At 45.8% G+C, this 19,994-nt stretch overlaps 1 protein-coding gene across 4 annotated transcripts in view; it reads right to left on the bottom strand.

Annotated features, from left to right (window-relative positions):
- Window positions 1-19,994, bottom strand: part of ST3GAL5 (ST3 beta-galactoside alpha-2,3-sialyltransferase 5) — a 49,056-nt gene that overhangs the window by 9,298 nt on the left and 19,764 nt on the right. For 3 of the 4 annotated variants that reach the window (XR_010378832.1, XR_010378833.1, XR_010378834.1), the window contains exons 4-7: window positions 10,932-11,275; window positions 8,847-9,033; window positions 7,534-7,692; window positions 3,523-3,849 (exon numbers count right to left, since the gene is read on the bottom strand). Coding sequence is in view for 1 of the 4 variants with exons in the window: in XM_064481947.1 (XP_064338017.1) it covers window positions 3,601-3,849; window positions 7,534-7,692; window positions 8,847-9,033; window positions 10,932-11,275 (939 nt within the window). In the remaining 3 variants the exon portion in view is untranslated. Of the gene's footprint in view, window positions 1-2,594; window positions 3,850-7,533; window positions 7,693-8,846; window positions 9,034-10,931; window positions 11,276-19,994 lie in introns of those variants that run through there. The other variant, XM_064481947.1, reaches the window with a different exon arrangement.

Below are 19,994 nucleotides of genomic sequence, written 5' to 3'. Positions count from 1 at the left end.
TTTAACCACGGCCCGCCAACGTGGCTGCCGTTTCTGTCTGCCAGTGGGCTGAAATTTAATATTGGTAGTTACTCAAATCTAATCATTTCGATAATGAAAGTCTAACTACCAGGACTGTAATTTCCTTTGGGGGGAACATTAATTTCTTGTCAATAACATTTGAGCGTGTGTGTTAATGAATGGTTCTCCTTCCCAGTTTATGTTGGTCTTATGTTGCCTGTCGGTGGTAGGTAAATATAAATACCTTGTTCTGCGAACACAAATCCAGGCTAAGATGGCCTGGGGACACAGGAGAGGAAAAGACTGAGGAGGCTGGGCCAGGAAAGGGCAGGGGGTGAGACGCGTTTTCGGGTGCGCTGGGTCCTGGACCTGCTACTCCTGTTGTCTGCTCTCTAGTCTGAGAGCCGGGGGCGTGGTCATCTGAGTGGCCTTTGTGGAGCGTGAGCACCTGGGATGAGGGTGTGGGTCCCATGGGCAGTAAATTCAGAGTCCTTTGTATGAGGAAAGCATTATGTCACCAAGTGTGTGAATGGGAGGCGGGCCTGGGCATCGCACAGCCCTGCTCCTTACACAAGTCTTCTAACAGCTGACCTCATTCTAAGGGGACTTCTGCTACATCACGGAGCTGGTCCTTCCCTTCTTTCTCAATGGATTAACTGGAGCATCCCCAGGAAAGGATGAAAAAATAACTCACACTTGGATGTTACACATCTGCCAAGGAGAATAAACCCCATTTCTAAATCTTCCCAGGACACTGGTCTGAAAGGTTTGTCTCAGACAGAAATAAGGCAAATTCAACAGTCCGTCTGACATCAAGTCCCAAAGCAGTGGGCTCAGAATGCGGTTAAAACAAAGTGGTCCTTGGTTACAGAAATCTTCCAATAACCCAGGGAGACTAGGGTGTCACCATGGCTTTTTTCATTTTACAGCGAAGCCCACGTCTGCCACACAAACCAGATTGATTGATACCAGCTGAGAGGTCGTAACTCAACAAAAGCAGCCCAAAAAGCTGGTCTGAAAATTTATTTTAATTAATGGGTCCAACAAATGATGAGACCCCTCCCCCCACGCCCCCTAATTTGTGGGAAGACATGGCCAATGCCTTATTAGTACATGTTGGGAAATTTTTTAAAAAACCAGCGTGACACAGAAGCAGCAGTGCAGAAGGCAAGGGTGATGCTGTTCAGAAGATCCCCATTTACAGCTTTGCCTAAAAACATGAGGCCTGTCATGAGGAGCTATGCTTCCAAGTCCCCGAAACATTTTTCCAAGGCCAGCCGAGATTTCTGGCGAGAACAAGCTCTTGGTGGGAGAAAACAAAAAACTAAAACTCACTGACATTTTTCTGTGGCTCCAAGTTCCAGTGAGAAGTGTGTTAAAAGACAGAACATGTCTAAGTCATTCTAAGTTGCCTCAAAACCAGCGATGACATCCACGTAATAGGATTTGCCTGTGTGCCTACAAAGCTGTCCAAAATCGGAAATGTGATGGTGGAATCCTGGTTATTGGAGACCAATCTTATGACACCCGAGGCTCCTGGAGGTCTGTTTAAGAAGAGCAGGTGAGGTGGTCTGGTCTGGGCTGGGCTGGGCTGGGCTGGGCTGGGCTGGGTAAGGGAGAAACAACCCTGAAGCAAAGAAGTAACTTCTAACAAAAATTGCCAAAGTTCTCAAAGTTCTCAAAGATGGTCTCTGGTCAACTCCAATTGGCTGGTGGACTCCATAAAAGGTCTTTGAAAAATATACACCTTGTTATTCATTTAGGGCACTTACTGCCTGTGTGCAATTTGATGTTGAAAGCAATGCAAAGATGCAAAAATGACACATAGAGGAGGAGGGGTGGGATGGGGCCGGGCTTGAGACCTGCTGAAAGCTGAGAAAATGCTGGACTGGCCACTTCCCAGCTGCCATGCAAGGCAGGGGAACACGGGTCCACACACACCTGTGAGATGTGCGTGACACCGGGAAAGCTGTCTGAGTGTTATAGACCCTGGCTGCATCCTGTCTTTTTAAATAAATATTTGGGCTTCTCTAACTAGCCCCTGAGGGATGAGGGGTGGATAAGGGGGTGGAGGCGTGTGGTGCAGGCCTGGCCCTACCTGAACCACAGCACAGCCGTGGACCACCTTCCCGAGTCTCCATTTTCAAAGCTAAGTCTCACCCTTTAACTGGTAAGAATTTTAAAGCATTTTCTCCTAAACAAACAGTATCTTCTGGAGGAGAAAACAAAATCCACAGTAAATTTTAAGAAAAGACATAAAACTAGAGAAATCCTATTTGGCTACCTACACCGGCTGCGCTGAGCCCGACCCCAGAAGCCTGGAGGATCAGCCCCGGGCTGGGAGTCAGAGCTGCACCGGGGCCGCTGGAAAGTGAGAACTGAGAGAGCGGGAGGCAGCAGCGGTCAGGGAGCTGGAGCAGAGACAGCAGAGAGGGAGCAGGGGAGCGGCAGAAACCAGGCTCCTTCATCCTCCATCCCTCGCTACTGGTACCCACGGTGAGGTCCTGCCTCAGCCGTGGCATCCAAGGACATGTTAGCTAGACTTGTAAACTTATGTTCTTAAAAAAAAAAAAGCACTCAAATTAACTAGACTGTAAGAGTTCCTCAAAAGGTTTTATTCCTTTTGTGTGTGTGTAGCCAGCTCACTGCCTGGCACACACCGCCAAGTAGGCATTCAAAAATATATATTTTCAAATAGGCAATTTATAACACCGGGAGGACTTCATTTCAGTGTTTCAGAAAACATGATTATTCTTAGAAAGAGTTTATTCCTCTATGACTCTGGTAACAGAGGCTCTGTCCTAATTTTCATAAGCCACCTCAGACAGACAGTGGAATAAGCTGAAGTAACATTTAAGGGTTTGGAAAGTACAAAACTCTTAAGGGGAAATCCAAGAGTTGTCTTAGCTGCGGGGAAGACCGTGGCGTCTGCAGCCCAGGGCATCTTTGCAATGCTCAGGGGACGCAGAAAATGTCTTTGGGTCCCTCCTCGGCCAGAGACCTGCAGGACAGCTTCCCTGCAAGTCTTGATTCCTGCAAGTCTTTGCGCAGGAGGCAGACCAACAGAGAGGACCGGGAACTTCTCCCACCTGCCCCGGCCTCACACAGCAGCAGGGCCAAACCTAACACCAGTGGTTGAGCTACTGAGCACGTCATCCTCAAAGTGCCTCCGCAGTCTGTCCCACCGAACACACTAAGAGAGAACCAGCATCAGGCATTCGGGGCTGTCACCAAAGGAGTGACCTCCCTTCTCTTTCCACTTAATTACCTGGGATTCTGTGTGCCGTCGACATGGACAGACTTTTTACCAATTAAATAACTTTCTTAAAATACAATAAAACATCATTTTACACAATTCTCCTGGAAAGTCTTCCGGATTCTCAAAATTAACTTACAAAATTTTATGCAAAAACACTGACTTCAAATAAATAGGGGAAAAAAGTGGGAGAGGCTGAACTTTTTCTGTTGATTTGTTTTTTAAATTAAAAGTTAAAAACACCAGCTGCATTTCAAAGTACTCACGGGATGAAATGCATCTAGAAGGCTGTGAGAAACAGCCCTCCGGGTCAGAGCTGCATTTTCAAGTGAGGTTTCCTGGGTTCAAAATTCACAATGGATGCCTCCGCTGAGATCCGGCACCACGCCCTCTCTGACCAGCTGCAGGAGGAACCTGGTCTCCGTCGTCACGTTGTGCATGGTCTGAAAGTTCATGGCGGCCATGCAGAGATTGTCAAAGTAGTGCAAAGGTGTTCTGGGCTGGTTGAGGTCATAGCCAAAGCCTGCCAAACTGACTTCGTCACACAGATGCGTGGCTAAGACAACAGCCATGACACCAATCGTGGGGACATTCTGGAAAGGAGAAAAGACCAAAAAGGGCTAAGCACAAGTCACTGCTTACAAGCGCCCCACGTGCCATGCAAAGCAATGAAGGCTGCCTTGGGGCTGCAGTTTTACACCACACAATGTCATACATCACAGAATTCCAGCCAAGTCAGGAATCTAGCCTCTGAAACCTAGTGTCGTGTGAATTCTTTTAACACACCAGCAAGACGCAGCCTGGCAGGTCCTCCTGCGCCAAGCTGAAAGGTGTTCTTTCTAAAGCTTCTGCCCACTGGTCCTACATATGATGACCGTGATAGCGAAACTCGCCCATTTCCTCTCTTACGTGACAAACGTCCACAAGGTCTGCTCTGGGACAAGTGGCCACAGCCCTTTTCGGGACACGGTTTTGGAGCCCGACCCTTCCTGGCTGGCTCCTGTTCAGGCTCTGGCTGAGAACCGAGCAGACTCCACTCCCGCCGGTGAAGACTGTCCACTGCTTACCTGCGGCCTAAAGCCCCCACCTGCCTTTCTGGCAAATAACACGTCCAGGCCATTTGCAATGCACAGCTGCTCAGCCAGTTTCTGCTCACTCTCTGCTCAGGGAAGTGTATTTTCAGGCCCAAACTAGGGGCTTTCACATTTGTTTTTTCCAAAATGTACCCTTATTGACTTTGGCCTAGAATACCAAATGTCCAAACTCTCTTTCTCTGTAAAGTGGACCGACAGTGAAGCCTTCAGAGTTCCTGGATTAAGGAACACCCACTGAACCCACCACTCATTAAAACCTGCTCCCTGCTCCCCAGTGCATCGCTTCTACCTCTCAAAGCCAACCTCCCTTGTTAAAAAGGAACTCAACAGTCATTCTGCATGTTTGGAAATAGACACAGAGTCTCCAGACTCTAAGGCAGGGTTCCGTCTTCTCCACTGTGGCCAGCCCAGCACCCAGTGTGGGGACAGCCCATCATTGTTTGCGGAGGAGTGTAGCGGGGTAATTGTATGGCGAGAAACTCAGGAACTATTAAAAACCACCCAAAGCTTGTTATCTCCAGAAAACACCCCCTAAGATCCCCCTTCATCATCCAACAGTCTTCTCTCTCTGCGGGGAGGGCATACGCGTGAGGAAGCTTCTGCGCATGTAGTTTTACATCAGACATCATCTTTCGAGTTACTGTTTTTATCCAAAGGAAAAATACCATTTGACAGTAATAAAAATAAGCAAATATTCAACTCAAATGATAAAGAAATGGATTATAAAGTAGAAAGTAAAAGTCTCCTGCAGACTCACTCCCCAGAGAAGAGCATTCTCCATGGCTGGGTGTTTCTTTCCAAGCTTTTTCCTTCACATCTGTCTATACATTTTTATTCTTTTAATAAAAATGGAATTATACAAATGTTCTTTAACTTGATTTTCTTGCTTAATATATTGTGGAGGTGTTTTCCTATCCATTAATTTTTTTTTTCATCCTTAACAGTCACACAATATTGCATCAACGATGCCATAATATGTTTATACAATCCTCTAACAATGAATGGTTAGGCTGTTTTCAGTCCTTTATTAATGCGATGGGACCATCTTACAGAAGCCGTGCAAATTTTCTCTGACTGCCTTATAATAAAATGTTTAGAGTCAAACGGCTGGGTCAAAGAATCATTTTTAAAATTGATATATATTGCCAAATTACCATCCAGAAAAGGGGCCAACTTATAATTCTACCCACATTCCTGCCAAACAAGGACATGATCAAGCTTTTAAATCTGTGCTAAAAAAAAACAGGTGAAAAATGTCATCGTGGCTCTAATTCACTTTTACTTGATTACTGGAGAAGTTGAACACTTAATCATGTGTTCCTTGGCTGCGTTAATTTCCTCTGTGAAACATCTGGTCATATCCTTTCCCCATTTTTTACTGGCTCATCTTTTTCTTTTTCATTTAGTAAGATCTCTTAATGCTTTGAGAGCATTTACTTTGTCTTATACATGATACATTTCCTCCCACTAACTTTGTTTCTGATACCTTCTGCCATTCAGCAGTTTCATCTTTTATGCAGTTAAACCTGCCCATTGTTTTAAAGGCTACTTTTTAAATAAAATCGACCTGCAAACCAACAAATGAGCATTTGCCTGTGTTTAAAAAAAATCCTATGAAATTTAATAAAGAAACAGGACAGTTTAAAAAATACAGAAATCTAAAGATGTTGAAAGATACTCAAGTATATTTATGGTGAAACCTCTTTATAACTTAGTTTAAGAATCTTGCCAAAGTATGTTTAAGTCTTCAAAAAATTAAATGCTTTGTTAAAAGTGATGCGAACAGGTTACACGTTATTAGCCCACGTTCTGGGGGACCTCACGTGCTTCGTGTGGGAGAGAGAAGCTAAAGCCAGTCACAGACCTGACAGTCACTGGTGAGGGGGAGGGCTGCTCGCCTCTGAGAGGGAACATGTACCACTGGTCCTGGACAGGCTTCTGCAATGGGCAGAAACAACACGGCCCACGAGGGCTCCCCGAGGATGGAGAGGCCAGAGCCCGGAGGAAAATGGCGGCCTGCGAAGGGAGCAGCTTCTACTATGTGAAGCGTTTCCCTCGAGCTGGAACTTTCACCCGAGCCGGGTATCCAAGCCTGAGGCTGCAGCCAGAGTTGGATTCAGCTCTTACAGATCACAGTGAAGAACTAGGTGTTTGTTTTCAAAGAGACTATTTAGGTATGTGTTTTCCTGAATAACCACAGAATTCCTCCTTTAAAATTTACAGAGTGGTATTAAAGAATCTTTTAAATTAGAACTTGATTCAAAGGGCAAACAGGAGCACCTGCTAATCTGCCTGTTGGTTGAGGACATCTGAGTCCAGCTCAGTGTTTGCAAATTGCCTCCTGGGCCAGCCCCACCTCCTAGGAGGTACCTCAGGCCCCCCGTGTGGGTAGCAGCCCCCACATTTCAAATTCCTGGCTTTCCTTTAGATATAAAGGTTTTGCTTAAAATTTTGTTTAAAAATGATCTCCACTGCTTTTTTATAAAGACACAGGTTTAGCTATTCAGATCATGAAGAAACACGTAATAAAGGCATCTGCCCAGGCAGTAACACAGGCTAACTTCAGGTAAAGAGTCAACCGCAGTGAGCAGCCTCCAACACAGAGGTTCTCAAATCAGCCTGCAAAATCCAATCACCCAGGGAACCTTCAAAGCCCCAACATACAGACCACAGCACAGATTAAATCAGAATATCTGGGGTGGGACCCGAGCATCATCTGGAAAGTACTGCTCTAGAGGACTGGCTATTCACCGTCACCTATACAGTGAGGACAACGGTCAATTTCCACCTAAGGGGCCTGTAGAGTTAAAATGGAAAGAACTTTTCTGACCACTGAAGTGCCTTTCAGCGTCCTGCAGCTAATGATGTGGAGTCCCGGAGTAAGGAGACCTTAAATAATATCTCAGTGACCTAAGTGCTAATGTGCTGACTATACTAAAGAGATGAGGCATGGTGGGGTGGAAGGGGGGCGGGGGGTGGGGGGTGGGGAAAGCCAATTAAACAGTGAGGAGCCCCGAAGTAGAGTGACAAAGGGGGAAACCCACGTGGAACATCTGATCAATGACTCGGTTTCGCCACTGGAAGATGCTTCCTGGCTTACAGCTGAGCCTAAGTGAAAGTCGTACAAATGTGTCCTTTCCAACATAGAAGAGAACAGTCAACTTTCAGTAGGAACAGAAATACCTTATCTCGGCCCCAGAACCTTGACTGAGGCTCTGAGTACTGAAGGATGTCAAAGGCAGTCTCTTTGATAATCACTGGATTCAAAATCCTGAAATGTTTTGGCTGTAGTGGGATTTTTTCCGCCACCTGCTTCCAAAAGAAGAGTCGTACCCAAAAAGGCTAAGGAAAGAAAGCAAGCAATCATTAGGGGTACTGAACAGAGTCATCTTCTCAGTGGAGGGTGAGGATGCATCCCCCGCCGGCTGGGCCAATGGCCGTGGGTGTGACCTCGTAGGGGTTCGTATGCTGCGTTCTGCAGCAAAGTCACAGATCGCTGCAACCCCAGGACCCCATCTCAGACAAGCAGCTCTAAGGATCTGATTTATGAAGGTGGCTCTGGACAAGGACAGGAACTGCAGAAGCAGCTCTTGTTGGTTTGGGGAAGAAATTCCTCAGGGAATGACCTCAGATAGTGAGGCTTTTTAGGATCCAAAGCCACCATTTTGCCCAGGAAAGACCACTTCAAGGCCATTAAGTGCTATGCACACCCTGCTCTGATCAGGTCCTCAGCCTGCACCCTCTCAACTTACTGCGTTTCCTAGTCCTGTGAAGCCTCTTGGTAACTGACTGCAAGTCATTCCACAGGGCTTCCTCTTTCGCCTGGAACCACCCCCAACAGAAAATCCCGAAGACCACAATGGCCTGTTCAGAATCAGGCTTGGGAGAAACAAATTCTCTATCACAGTGAGGCTCATGTGAGACGTTTGACACGTTGCAGTAATTTTACAGCCAGCTAGGTTGTTCAGGTGAATATAAATGCACACATACTCAAAAGTTGTGTTCTGAAATTTGTTTCAACTTATTGGGTGGGACTATAAAGTAAGGCAATTGATTGTTATAAAGACAAACATAAGGAATGTGACCAAGTAAAGGCCATCTCCTCCACATCTGCCTCTCTGGAACGCTGTGAATTGACTCCAGCAAGAACACCACCAATCAAAGCATTTTTGGAGAATCTCGTCGAGAATACTCAGAGAGTTTATGTATATTCTTCTGAATATCCTCAATAATGGCTTATATTCATTCATATAAATCTAATTTCTGGCAATAGTCAACAGCCATGTTAAGTTCAAGTCTGGTGAATAAGGTGGGTGATCAACTTCTCTAAGGGCAATTTTGGTCCCAAATTTGTTATTTCCATTAAGTTACGATCACAGTTTCCACCTGTGGTTCAATCAAGTTCTGGATGCAAGATTTCCTGGGGGTAATTCTAGAATTAGAATTGGATCACTTTTTACGAAGCCATGTTTGATAACTGAATTTCTGGTGCTTACCAGGGTTTCATTTTTGACCATCGCCTGAAGCCAGTTGAAGTCAACACTCTTAAATAAAACAGCAACAAACAAGTCATTGGAATAATACTCAAGGTCAGACAGTGGTGCACCCTCTGGATAAGTCATCCTTATAGTAGTTTTATTGCCCACGTGCTCGGAATATCCTTCAACTGGTGCACTGTTTAACCTATTCAAATAAACAAGACAAAGATAAACTGACTAGTAAGCCATTAACCAACCACTCTATCACATCATGCAAAATTCCTGCATCGCGTTGTCCACACTTTTTTAGGACTGGGAACCGGTGTGTGGTTGGGGGTAGGCTGTCCCTCCCAGCCGCCTCGCCATCCCTCCCTTCTGCCCTTTCCAGGTGCTTGAAGAATGCAGTTTTCAGTCCACTAGGGACGCCCATATCTGATCTCTGAATGACGAGCAATTCCATCTAGTCCTGCCATTTTAAGCCAATCCAAACATACCACACTGGGAGCCTCCTCTGGGCACTTATAATGTTTCCTTGAGAGCTTCCCATTGTGCTTGGATGTTAGTGGTTCTTGCCAGAGTTTCAAAAAAGTAATCAGAAAGAAAACTTAGAAACCAGGGCAGGGTAGACACAAACCAGTTACATGGACAGAGTTGGGACCCAGGAGGGCACTGGGCCCGAGTGCAACCTGGCCTGAAATTAAAGCAGGAATTTGGGGCACTTACTTAACTGTTATATCAAGAAAGGCTTTGCCAGGGTGGTTGCTTTGGGGAAAAATGCTAAGAATTCTTCCTGAAGCAATACCACTCACCCAGTTACACAGTTCTGAAATCTCAAAAGCAGTCTGTTTGGTCCTTTCCCTGTATTATGTTTCCTTTCCATTCCACTGCCACTTCCTCTTCTAGACCTCAGATACCTAACCCCTGGATTATTAAAAGATATTCTTAGATGTGACAGCTGAATGCAAGGCATGGTCCTGGACCAGTTATGACGTGCCCTGGCTGTAAGCTCTAAACCCAGGCTCTCGTCCATGTTCTCTCCTGCCTTCAACCAAACTCCTGTACCGCTGCTGAACAAACTTAATTAGGACCCAACTTTCAACATGCTCTTGGTTCTGCACACCCTTACGATAGGGACCATTTACTAACAGGTAACAAAATCCTTAAAAACATTCAAATACCTTTAAAGCCAACAATTCTAAGAATTCTTGGAATTACATCCAAAGAAATAAGTAGAGATATACATAAAGACATGTATATTGAGAACACACGAAGCATTTCCACAAAAGCAAAGAAACTGGGAACATGCTAAACATCCCCCAGGAGGAGGGCAGCTGAGGGACTTGCGATACCCTTGCTGAAGGGAATATTCAGCACATAGTAAAGTTAGCTTTCCAAAGAATATTTAATGATCTCAGAAACTGTTCAACGTATCAAGTCAAAAAAGCAAAATACTTTACAAGAATATAAATGCCCTCATCAGTCATGTGTATAGAACCAAAGTGGGAAAAATACAGCAAAATTAACAGTGGCTGGCTATTTGTGCTGTGAGTGGTATTTTTTTCCTTATAGTTTTCTGAATTTTTTTTTAATCTTCAAGAATGAATACATTTTAACTTTTATAATCAGAAAAATAATTTTTAGCCAGCTAAACCAAAAAGAACCAAGGATGATTGCCTAGTGCTCGTTGTGTGGCGTTCAAAGCCCTCTGTGTGCTTCCCAGTCCCAGGCTGTGCTGCCTTCCAGGGCTCACCCACCCACCAAGCCCTGCTCCCGGAAGCCGGGTACCCCACTGACTCACTCTCCCCACACTGTGTCCTCCTCTGGGCCCTGACAGCACCGCCTTCTTCGTTTCCTGGTTTACCTGAATCTACCCATCCTTCCATCCCTCACCTCCTCTGAAAAGGTCTTTACCAAATTCAGGTCAGCACTGCACTGTTTGGGGCATCCAGTCACTTCACATTTTTGTTTCAATTTCAACAGTCAGTCCCCTGAAGGCAGGGACACGGAGCGTTGCGTGGGTCCCTCCCTGTTCCTGGAGCGGCCCTGACCCACAGCCGTGAACTCAACTCTTAGAGGACAAAGGCTGGTTTAACACCAACGCACCTTATCACAACGTCGAACTGGTTGAGGGCATGGCCCAGCTCCAGGCCATGCAGGATCCCACCGCTGCCAATCACCACACAGCGCCTGCAGCTCTTGGCTTTCAAGTGTTCAGGGAAGTCGTGCTCAGGCAAGATTTCCAAGAGGGTCTGGACTTTACTGGAGAACTTGCGGAATCCGAAAGGAGGGTCGTACTTGTACTCGGCCTCGGTCCCTTTGGGGCCCTTCCTCACGAAGGGCGGTAAGTCCGTGCTGTACCTGGGCCCGAAGAGCTGTGCCATTGACCTCTTGGCAAAGTGGGGCCTGCATTCCCTCTGCAGCACCTGCTGGGCGTACTTCTGGGCTCTCTGGAACGAATCACACAGATCTGAGCTTAAAAGGGTTGCAGGCGCTGAAACACACTCGCACAGACGACACCCTGTCCTGCGATGTCTGACGCAGCTTCCTCACTGACGACTGTCTTTTAACACAAAGTATCTGCTTTTCTTTTTTTCAGTGGAGGTGCTGGGGATTGAGCCCAGGACCTCGTGCATGCTAAGCATGTGCTCTACCCCTGAGCTATTTCCCTCCTCCTGAAACATCTGCTTTTAAGAGTTAATTTACATTGTTGGCGGGAATGTAGTTTGGTGCAGCTGTTATGGGAAACAGTATGGAGATACCTCGAAAGACTAAAAACAGACTTACCCTATGATCCAGCAATCCCACTCCTGGGCATTTATCTAGAGGGAGCCTTAATTCAAAAAGATACATGCACCCCAATGTTCACAGCAGCACTATCTACAATAGTCAAGACATGGAAACAACCTAAATGTCCATCGACAGATGACTGGATAAAGAAGTTGTGGTATATTTATACAATGGAATACTACTCAGCCATAAAAAATAATAAAACAATGCCATTTGCAGCAACATGGATGGACCTGTAGATTGTCATTCTAAGTGAAATAAGCCAGAAAGAGAAAGAAAAATACCACCATGCGATAACACTTACATGTGGAATCTTAAAAAAAGACAAACGAACTTATTTGCAAAACAGAAACGGACTCTCAGATATAGAGAACAAACTTGTGGTTACCAGTCGGGGAGAGGGGTGGGAGGGGATAAATTATGGGTAGAGATTTTCAGATACTAATTGATATATATATATATATTATATATATATATATATTATATATATATATATATATAATATATACACACACACACACATAGAATAGATAAACAACAAGTTCATGCTGTACAGCACAGGGAACTATATTCAGTATCTTGTAGTAACTTATGGTGAAAAAGAATATGAAACGAATATATGTATGTTCATGTATGACTGAAGCACTGTGCTGTACATTGGAAACTAACACAGCATTGTAAATTGACTATACTTCAGTAAAAATATACATATACCAAAAAAGCTGTTATGATAAAAACTTGAAGGAAAAACCTGGGAGAATCACATGACAAAGAGAGAAACTCAACAAGAATATTTATTTCACCGCACAAGTAAAGCAGGAAGGACCCCCACCTACTACCCCCCATCCCGCTGAAACTTGTTGAAATAAACTTGGGGTTAAAAAACATACTTCGAGATGTTTCAGATTTCATGTTTCATAAAATCCTGACACGTGCGACAACGTGGATGAACCTTTGGGATATTATACGCAGTGAAGTCAGTCAGTCACAAAAAGACAAACACTGTATGACCTCCATTGATAGACGGTAGCTAGAGTAGTCAAATTCATAGAAACAGAAAGTGGAATTGTGGTCACCGGGGGCTAGGGAGAGGGGAAGTCGGGAGCTGCTGTTTAACGGGTCAAATTTCAGTTTTGCAACATGAAAACATTCCAGAAATCTGTTTCACAACAATGTGAATATGCTTACCAGGGCTGAACTACACGTTTAAAACAATTCAGATGGCAAATTTTATGTGTCTTTTCCCCGCAATTAAAAAACAAAGACTTCTTATTTCGGGTTCATGTCTAGTAGGATGAGAAAGGGCTTATGTACCAGTTGGGGTAATGAGCTTCACACGGTCTGGGATGGAAATTAAGCGTGATCTGGAACAATGCCATGTCAACAAGGAAGTTGCCCTGGGTTTGTATACAATTTCCCCTGCACGTTACTGTTTTGTATCAACAAGAAATGACCGTTGAAGGCCAAGTACGCTAGCCCAGCGGAACGCAGCAAGACACAGATGAGCGTGGAACAGATGCCCACTCGCTCCAGTCTTCCCCTCGGCTCAGTCTGGACACAGGATGCCTCAGGACCCCCTGGGAGGAAGTTCTCCCTCATCACTGTGCTTTGTGTTCCCATCGCCCCATCCAGCAGTCTTGGCCATCGTGTGTGCGTGTGTGTGTGCGTGTGTGCGTGTGTGTGTGTAGTCCTATGTTTGCAGGGTATTTATTTTCAGGATTGAATGTCTTGTGAACTGTGTCAGTACTACCATGAGCACTATTATTGCCATATATGGTTGTTTTCCTCAAAGTCTTGTATAGTAAAATTTTTGTAGAAACAGTATCTTACTATAGCAGAACACCCTTTTTCTTTAAATTATAACTTCAAAGAGTTATTAGTACTGGGAAGAGCACACCGTCGACATCTTAAGGGTCTGGTCCTGTGTCTGAAGAAGGGGAGTGCACCGTCACTGTCTCAGGTCACGGCATGACACCTACGACGCCCTGCGAGACAGTCCTGAGTGCCTTCACTCTGTGGGCTCAACGTGGCACACCCAGGAAGAGGGCTGAGCTGGCAGGCCCACCTGGTCTGATCACCTCCCAAACTCCTACCACCCCAGCCTCCGCACACACGGAGCAGCTGACAAGCATCACCGCTCAGAATAAGCGTTTGAATTGGCGTCTCCGTGCGCAATCGGCGGGAAAGCCAAGCCAGGAACTAGTGATGACCTAGAGCAGCCCCCGAATGGAGAGCTCGCCCTGACGGGGCCTCCAAGCCGGTGACCCCCCGCACCCATGGGCACGTAAGCCTGGTTGTGTGGACGCGGGGCAGGGCACGCAGTGGGGCCACGTGTACCAGACACCCTTGTCTCTAGACCCCAGGCCCGAGGGTTATAAGTAAGAGTTTTTAAGAGAACAAAGGGTCTAATTCTCCACTGTAGGATGACATCCCAAGCATCTGGTTTTACTAATCGCCCGGGACAGGAGCTTAGGGACTGACTCAGGAGCAGAAAGGGGTGGGTGACGGAGCCGAAACCCGCGCACGACTCTCCCGGGCTGCCAAAGTTTCTCTTTGGAAGTCTCACTTGCGAGGAGTGAAATTTCATTCCATTTCCATTCTGGCAAAGGGATCCAACCCAGGCTTCACATGTAACTCTCCAGACGATGAGCAAAGCAGCTTCTGACTGTGACCCCCGCTTCCTGTCCCTCCTTCACAGCAGGTGCAGTCAATCGATCCCAAGTGACAATGTTCTAAATGCCCCTGGAAATGTCTGAAGCCGCAGCAATTCCTCGTCTTCTGTTGTCTCAACCGGTTTAAAGATGTCACACACCCTGAGAAAGCCCTCAGGATCATTTCTTCCACCCAGAAGTGCCTCCACCTCTCTCCTTCCCCTTCCAGGCTTCAAAGCTCAGAAGAAAAATGCCGGGAGGAGAGCTCGCCTTGCGGAGCTGTGATCAAGACAGGAATCGTTGAGACCTTCCTCTTCTCTGCTACCGACAGCGCCAGGACCGGGAGCCAGCTTGGGCTGGTGAGGAGGATGCGGCGAGGTCTAGATGGCGTCCACCCAGGGTGAGGACCACCGGGAAGCAGAGGGCCGGTGACTCTCTCATCAAAGATACAGGAACCCCCTCTTCTCTCAAAATGAGGCCTGGAAACGAGGGCTCCAGTTTTTGAAAGTCCTCCAGGCTGAGCTCGCTGGCTGCCTACAGTCGAGAATGAGCAGACATCTGACAGTTCCAGTTGTCAATGACGTGCCGACTTGCCATGAAAAACCACAACGTGAGAATTCACTGAGGGGTGTTAAAAAACTGCATTTCCCTCAGTAAAATCTCCATCTCTACTCTATAATTTTTAGGACAATCCTTCTCAGAAATACAGATGAGTGGCATAATTCTGAGTAAAAGGCAACGTTCTCTTTTATTTATTTATCCAGGGCAGGGCGCAGCCCTCAGGCTGAAGGAGACTTTTGGGTCTGGACTGACCAGACCTGGGGAGGAGCAGCCTCAGCCACGGACCACGTGAACTGAGGGCGTGAGTCACATTATGAAACTTTCATTTCCACGTTACTAACCTCTGCACTGGCTACAGCCATGTTTAAGTCCCATGGAAGTTAGCTGTCTATAACTCTGACCTGGTTAAAAGCAGAAAAAATCTGAATAACCAAGTCACAGAGAGACGAGCATAGTAAAATCTCAACCAGTCAGTGGTTGCCTGAGGCTGGTACTTGAGGGTAGGGGCTGCCCACAGAAGGGGTGAGTGGAAATGAACTTGTGTGATGAAATGCCCAGGGTGGCGCTGTGGTGATGGTGGTATAACTGTATAAACTGACTAATACTCTTCCAACATTATGCTTAAAAGGAGTAAATCTTACGGTATGTGTATTTTATCACAGTGCGCTGTTAGGAAGAAAAAAAATCAGACGATCGGGATCTAGACCCTGTTTAAGGTCCCTTCATCGGTCGTGTAAACTTGGTTAAAGCATTAACCTGAGGTCAAGGCTTCAGGTTTCTCACCTCCGTGACATCCAAGGATGATCTGGGGAAAATCCAGGGTAGCCTTGAGGAGAGAAAGGAATCGGTTTGGAAGTGCGAATGCCGGCACTGATTTAATCACTGAGCCCCGGGTTCCTCTGCTTACTTTACAGACGTGCGTGTAGGTGTATACAGTCAGAGGGGAGACGTAAACTTGGCCATGATGAACTACGCAGCACAGAATGCTGTCCTCAGGGTGACACGTGGTCGTCAGCTCCCGGGAGGAGAGAGGGCCAAGTTCAAATCGCTGCAACCCCACAGCCGGAACCTAAATTAATGTGCTGTGCCCCGTCTCGCCTCAAACATCTTTTACGTGCAGTTTCACATCCGCACCACACTCAGAGCATCTAAGCATCCTTGCAGAGACCACTGCTAGGCTCTGTTCACAAATGGCACGTTAAGGGACATCTTTAAATAGAAAATATGAAACCCACAACCACCACGGCCACACTTCTGATGTATTCATGCGGGCAGAATGCAACCAGACGCTCGGAGTCCAGCAGGCTTGCTGAGCTTGCAAGCTGCTAAACATTGTCAGCAAAGCTAACAGGGCCCCATCCTCATGGTTTTGAGACCCTCTTCTGCTAATATCCAGCCACAGTAATTCAGATTCGTCCAAATGCTCTTGGTAGTAAGAACCGACCTCCATCAACAGCCTGGAGACCGAGTTTTCTTTGTGGAGAGCTCACGCTGAACACCATCTCCTGGCCATTCAGAACCCCAGGACCACACCTGTCGGCCTCCCCAGCCATAGCCTTTACTCTTGGGACTTGAGAGAGGATTTCTCTTCTTGTTTTGTGACACGGGACCAGATACCAAATTTAGGGGCTGCTCAGGGCGGCATTCAAGTTGGCCTTTCATGCTGTGGTCCGGTCTCATTTTCAGCCTCACATCCTGCTATCCCCCACCCCAAATCCTCAGCAATGTCTAACTTCTGTTCTTCCTCTACTTTGCAAAGCCTGCTGAGACACGTCCTTTTCTGCAGAAGTACTTTGTAAAAAATTGCTTTGTGAAAAGTAGGGCATTTTGACAGAGTCAACAGTGCTAAAAAGCTACACTAAAAAAAAAAAAATGTCTCAAGTAACAGAATTAAAGAACCCCTAACTCCACCATGGTCAGAGCAGACTTCCACTTTCTACTTTATTAGTTTCTGAACTGGGACTTGCATAGCCATGTTTGACTTGCACAACTGCCCCTATTCCTCCTTCTTTCCACCCAATTACAGGGGACTTTTTTTTTTTGAAAATTGAAGATGAGTTGATTTACAATGTTGTGTTCGTTTCTGGTGTACTGCACAGTGATTCAGTTATACGTGTATATATTCCTCTTCATATTATTCTCCATTACAGGTTATTATAAGATATTGAATATAGTTCCCTGTGCCGTACAGTGGAAGCTTGTTGTTTATTTTATATATAGTAGTTTGTACACGCTAATCTCAAACTCCTAATTTATTACACCCCTACTCCCCACTTTCCCCTCTGGTAACCATAAGTTTGTTTTCTATGTCTGTGAGTCTGTTTCTGTTCTGAAATACATAAGTTCACTTGTATCATTTTTTAAAGATTACACACATAAGTGATATCATATGATATTTGTCTTTCTCTGTCTGACTTACTTCACTTAGGAGGATAATCTCCAGGTCCATCCATGTTGCTGCAAATAGCATTATTTCATTCTTTTTAATGGCTGAATAGTATTCCATTATATATATATATATATATATATATATATATATATATATATATATATATATATTTACACACAATATCTTTTTTTAAAATCTTTAAAAAATGTTTTTGAAAAAAAAAAGAACATAAATGCAAAACAGAAACAGACTCATAGACACAGACTACAAACTTGTGGTTGCCAAGGGGGAGGTGGGTGGGAAGGGATAGACTGGGAAGGGATAGACTGGGAGTTCAAAATTTATCAATACTGACAGGCATAATGCAGAATAGATAAACAAGATTATACTGTATAGCACAGGGAAATATATACAAGATTTTGTGGTGGCCCACAGAGAAAAAAATGTGACAATGAATATGTGTATGTTCATGTATAACTGAAAAATTGTGCTCTACACTGGAATTTGACACAACATTGTAAATTGACTATAACGCAATAAAAAATGTTAAAAAAATTTTTTTTGTGGGGGGAGAGGTAGTTAGGTTTACTAATTTATCTTTATGGAAATACTACGACAGCCACAGAGGACGCAGAAAGGCAGGTGAGGAGACACCGAACTGCGGCAACAGTGAGGACAGAGGATTCCAAAGGGCAACCATTCGATCACGATTCCTTTTCCAGAATTCCAGAAACTATGTATTTTTATACAGCCCCTGTTCTCAAATAACTTATACTTTAGATGGACAATGAAAAGCTTACACAAATTATCATAATACCAGATGGAATCTGGTAGGTTTCAGAGGGGTTTCAAACACTACTGAGGTTCAGTTTGAACACTACCGAGCTGGGGACTGGGGAGCCATGTGCCTGCATTCAGAGCAGGTTATGCTTTCCAGCCAGGTGCTAGTACAACTGCAGAGAACCATGGAAATCCCAGCACGGGGAGCGATCAGAAGGACCTGGAGCCACCAACTGTGCAATGCCTGAGTTCTACTGCAGGACCCAAAATAGTTACCCTGGCTTTGCTCAAAGACCTCCAGAGCTTCGCCACCAAGGCAGCTCATCTTTTCCATCTCTGGATGACGTGGACCATCAAATCCTTCTCCTTTCAGCTTGGCTGCCATCCCTGGATCTGCAGCTCTGCCGGTGGGGTCACCTGGGCAGGCTGACCCTTCCCCAGCAGCTGCCATGTGTCCTGTACCTGGTCTTCTCGATATAAATGTTCCCGTCCCTTCAAAGGTTCCTCAGGGACATGGTCTTGAGTCTCTTCTCTGCTCATTCTCAGAAGTCACTAGGATTCCTTTGGGGAACCTTAAAGAGCCATAGTGACCAGAGCACTTGCCTGAACGTTGCAGGGATGAGCAGACCATCCCTGGTCTGTTCACGTAGCTAAAGAGAAACAGCTGTAGCAGCCTCAGCGCACGTCGATGCAGACGGCGCTGGCCAGGCACGAGAGCACTAAGTCGGTTTCCCCTACGGCGTTGCTAAACCGCATCTTCTCCACCCCATGCTTGTGACATGGCGTGCTCTCGCAGAGACAGCTCACATTTCTCTTCAATTAACCCAGACTGGAGAGCAATTACTTTTACTACTGGTCAGATGGTCAGTGGCATGATGAAAGAAACGGACAGGACACAGAGCATGCTCAGAGCATGCGGAGAATTGTGGCAAAGGGACACAGGGACAAGTTCACAGATACCAGCAATCATGTCATGTGCCATCATTTCAGGCCTTTCCCAGGAGATTAAAAAAAACAGAGACAGGATGTCTGAAAAACTTGATCCAAGCAAACTGTGGAGGGCCTTGGAATGGAAATGGATTTGGGGATGTCTGCAAAGCCAGCCATTTGGGAAGAGAGGGGAAGGCTGAGCAGAGGACACAGGACACATCCTGCTCCAGCAGAGCAGAGGTGCTAATGCTGATGAAATGCACTGGGTCGGCGACCATCGGAGGACAGACATAGCAAGAAAGGAAGGCTCCGTGATCGCAAAAGCCCTGAGACACCGGGTTCTGCACAGGCCAAGCTGTGCATTTATTAACTATGCTCTTTTTTATTTTCGTGTTTATACCTGCCTGTGCTACAAAAAATTGGAGGCACTTCAAAGCATATACAGATTAGGGACATGTGAATAACAATCAGGGACTAGCAAAGGAGCTTTGTGTGTATCTGCTTACTCGAATTTAATGAACACTCCATCACACTGATGTTTACGTTTCACAGCTGAGAAACCTGGGACTCGGAACAATTAAGTAACCTGCCCAAGATGTGAATCTGGGTCAGAAGTTTAAGCCCTCTCCTCTCTGCATCATGCTGCCTGTAACTCCTGGCCTCTCTGCGGACGCTCCCTACCCAGGCAGAGAGCAGAGGCCTCAGGAGCCTGGACTCTGAAGCCACACTGCTGGGTCTAAGCCCTGACTCCACCACTTACTAGCTGAGACCCCAGACAGTTTTTAATCTCCCTGCCCCTCCCTTTCCTCAGCTATGAGATGGGGGTTACAAGAGTGCCTATATCCTCAAGACTGTTACAAGGGTTGAATGAGTTTATACTGCTAAAGCATTTTCAGAAAAGCTACATAGTATATACTAAGCTACATTAACTAAATGATTTAACTAAACTAGATGTGAACTTGGGTAAGCAGCTTCACCTCTCAGGTGGTCATCTGCAAGATGCAGAGAACACTGGGCTGCCTCCTAGTCTTGATGATAATTAAATGAGATAACTGACGTGAAGCACGT

The sequence above is a fragment of the Camelus dromedarius genome, chromosome 33 (assembly GCF_036321535.1).
Source record: "Camelus dromedarius isolate mCamDro1 chromosome 33, mCamDro1.pat, whole genome shotgun sequence".
Taxonomy (NCBI): domain Eukaryota; kingdom Metazoa; phylum Chordata; class Mammalia; order Artiodactyla; family Camelidae; genus Camelus; species Camelus dromedarius.
The sequence above is the reverse complement of the archived record's forward strand: the minus strand, read 5'-3'. Positions and strand labels throughout refer to the sequence as shown.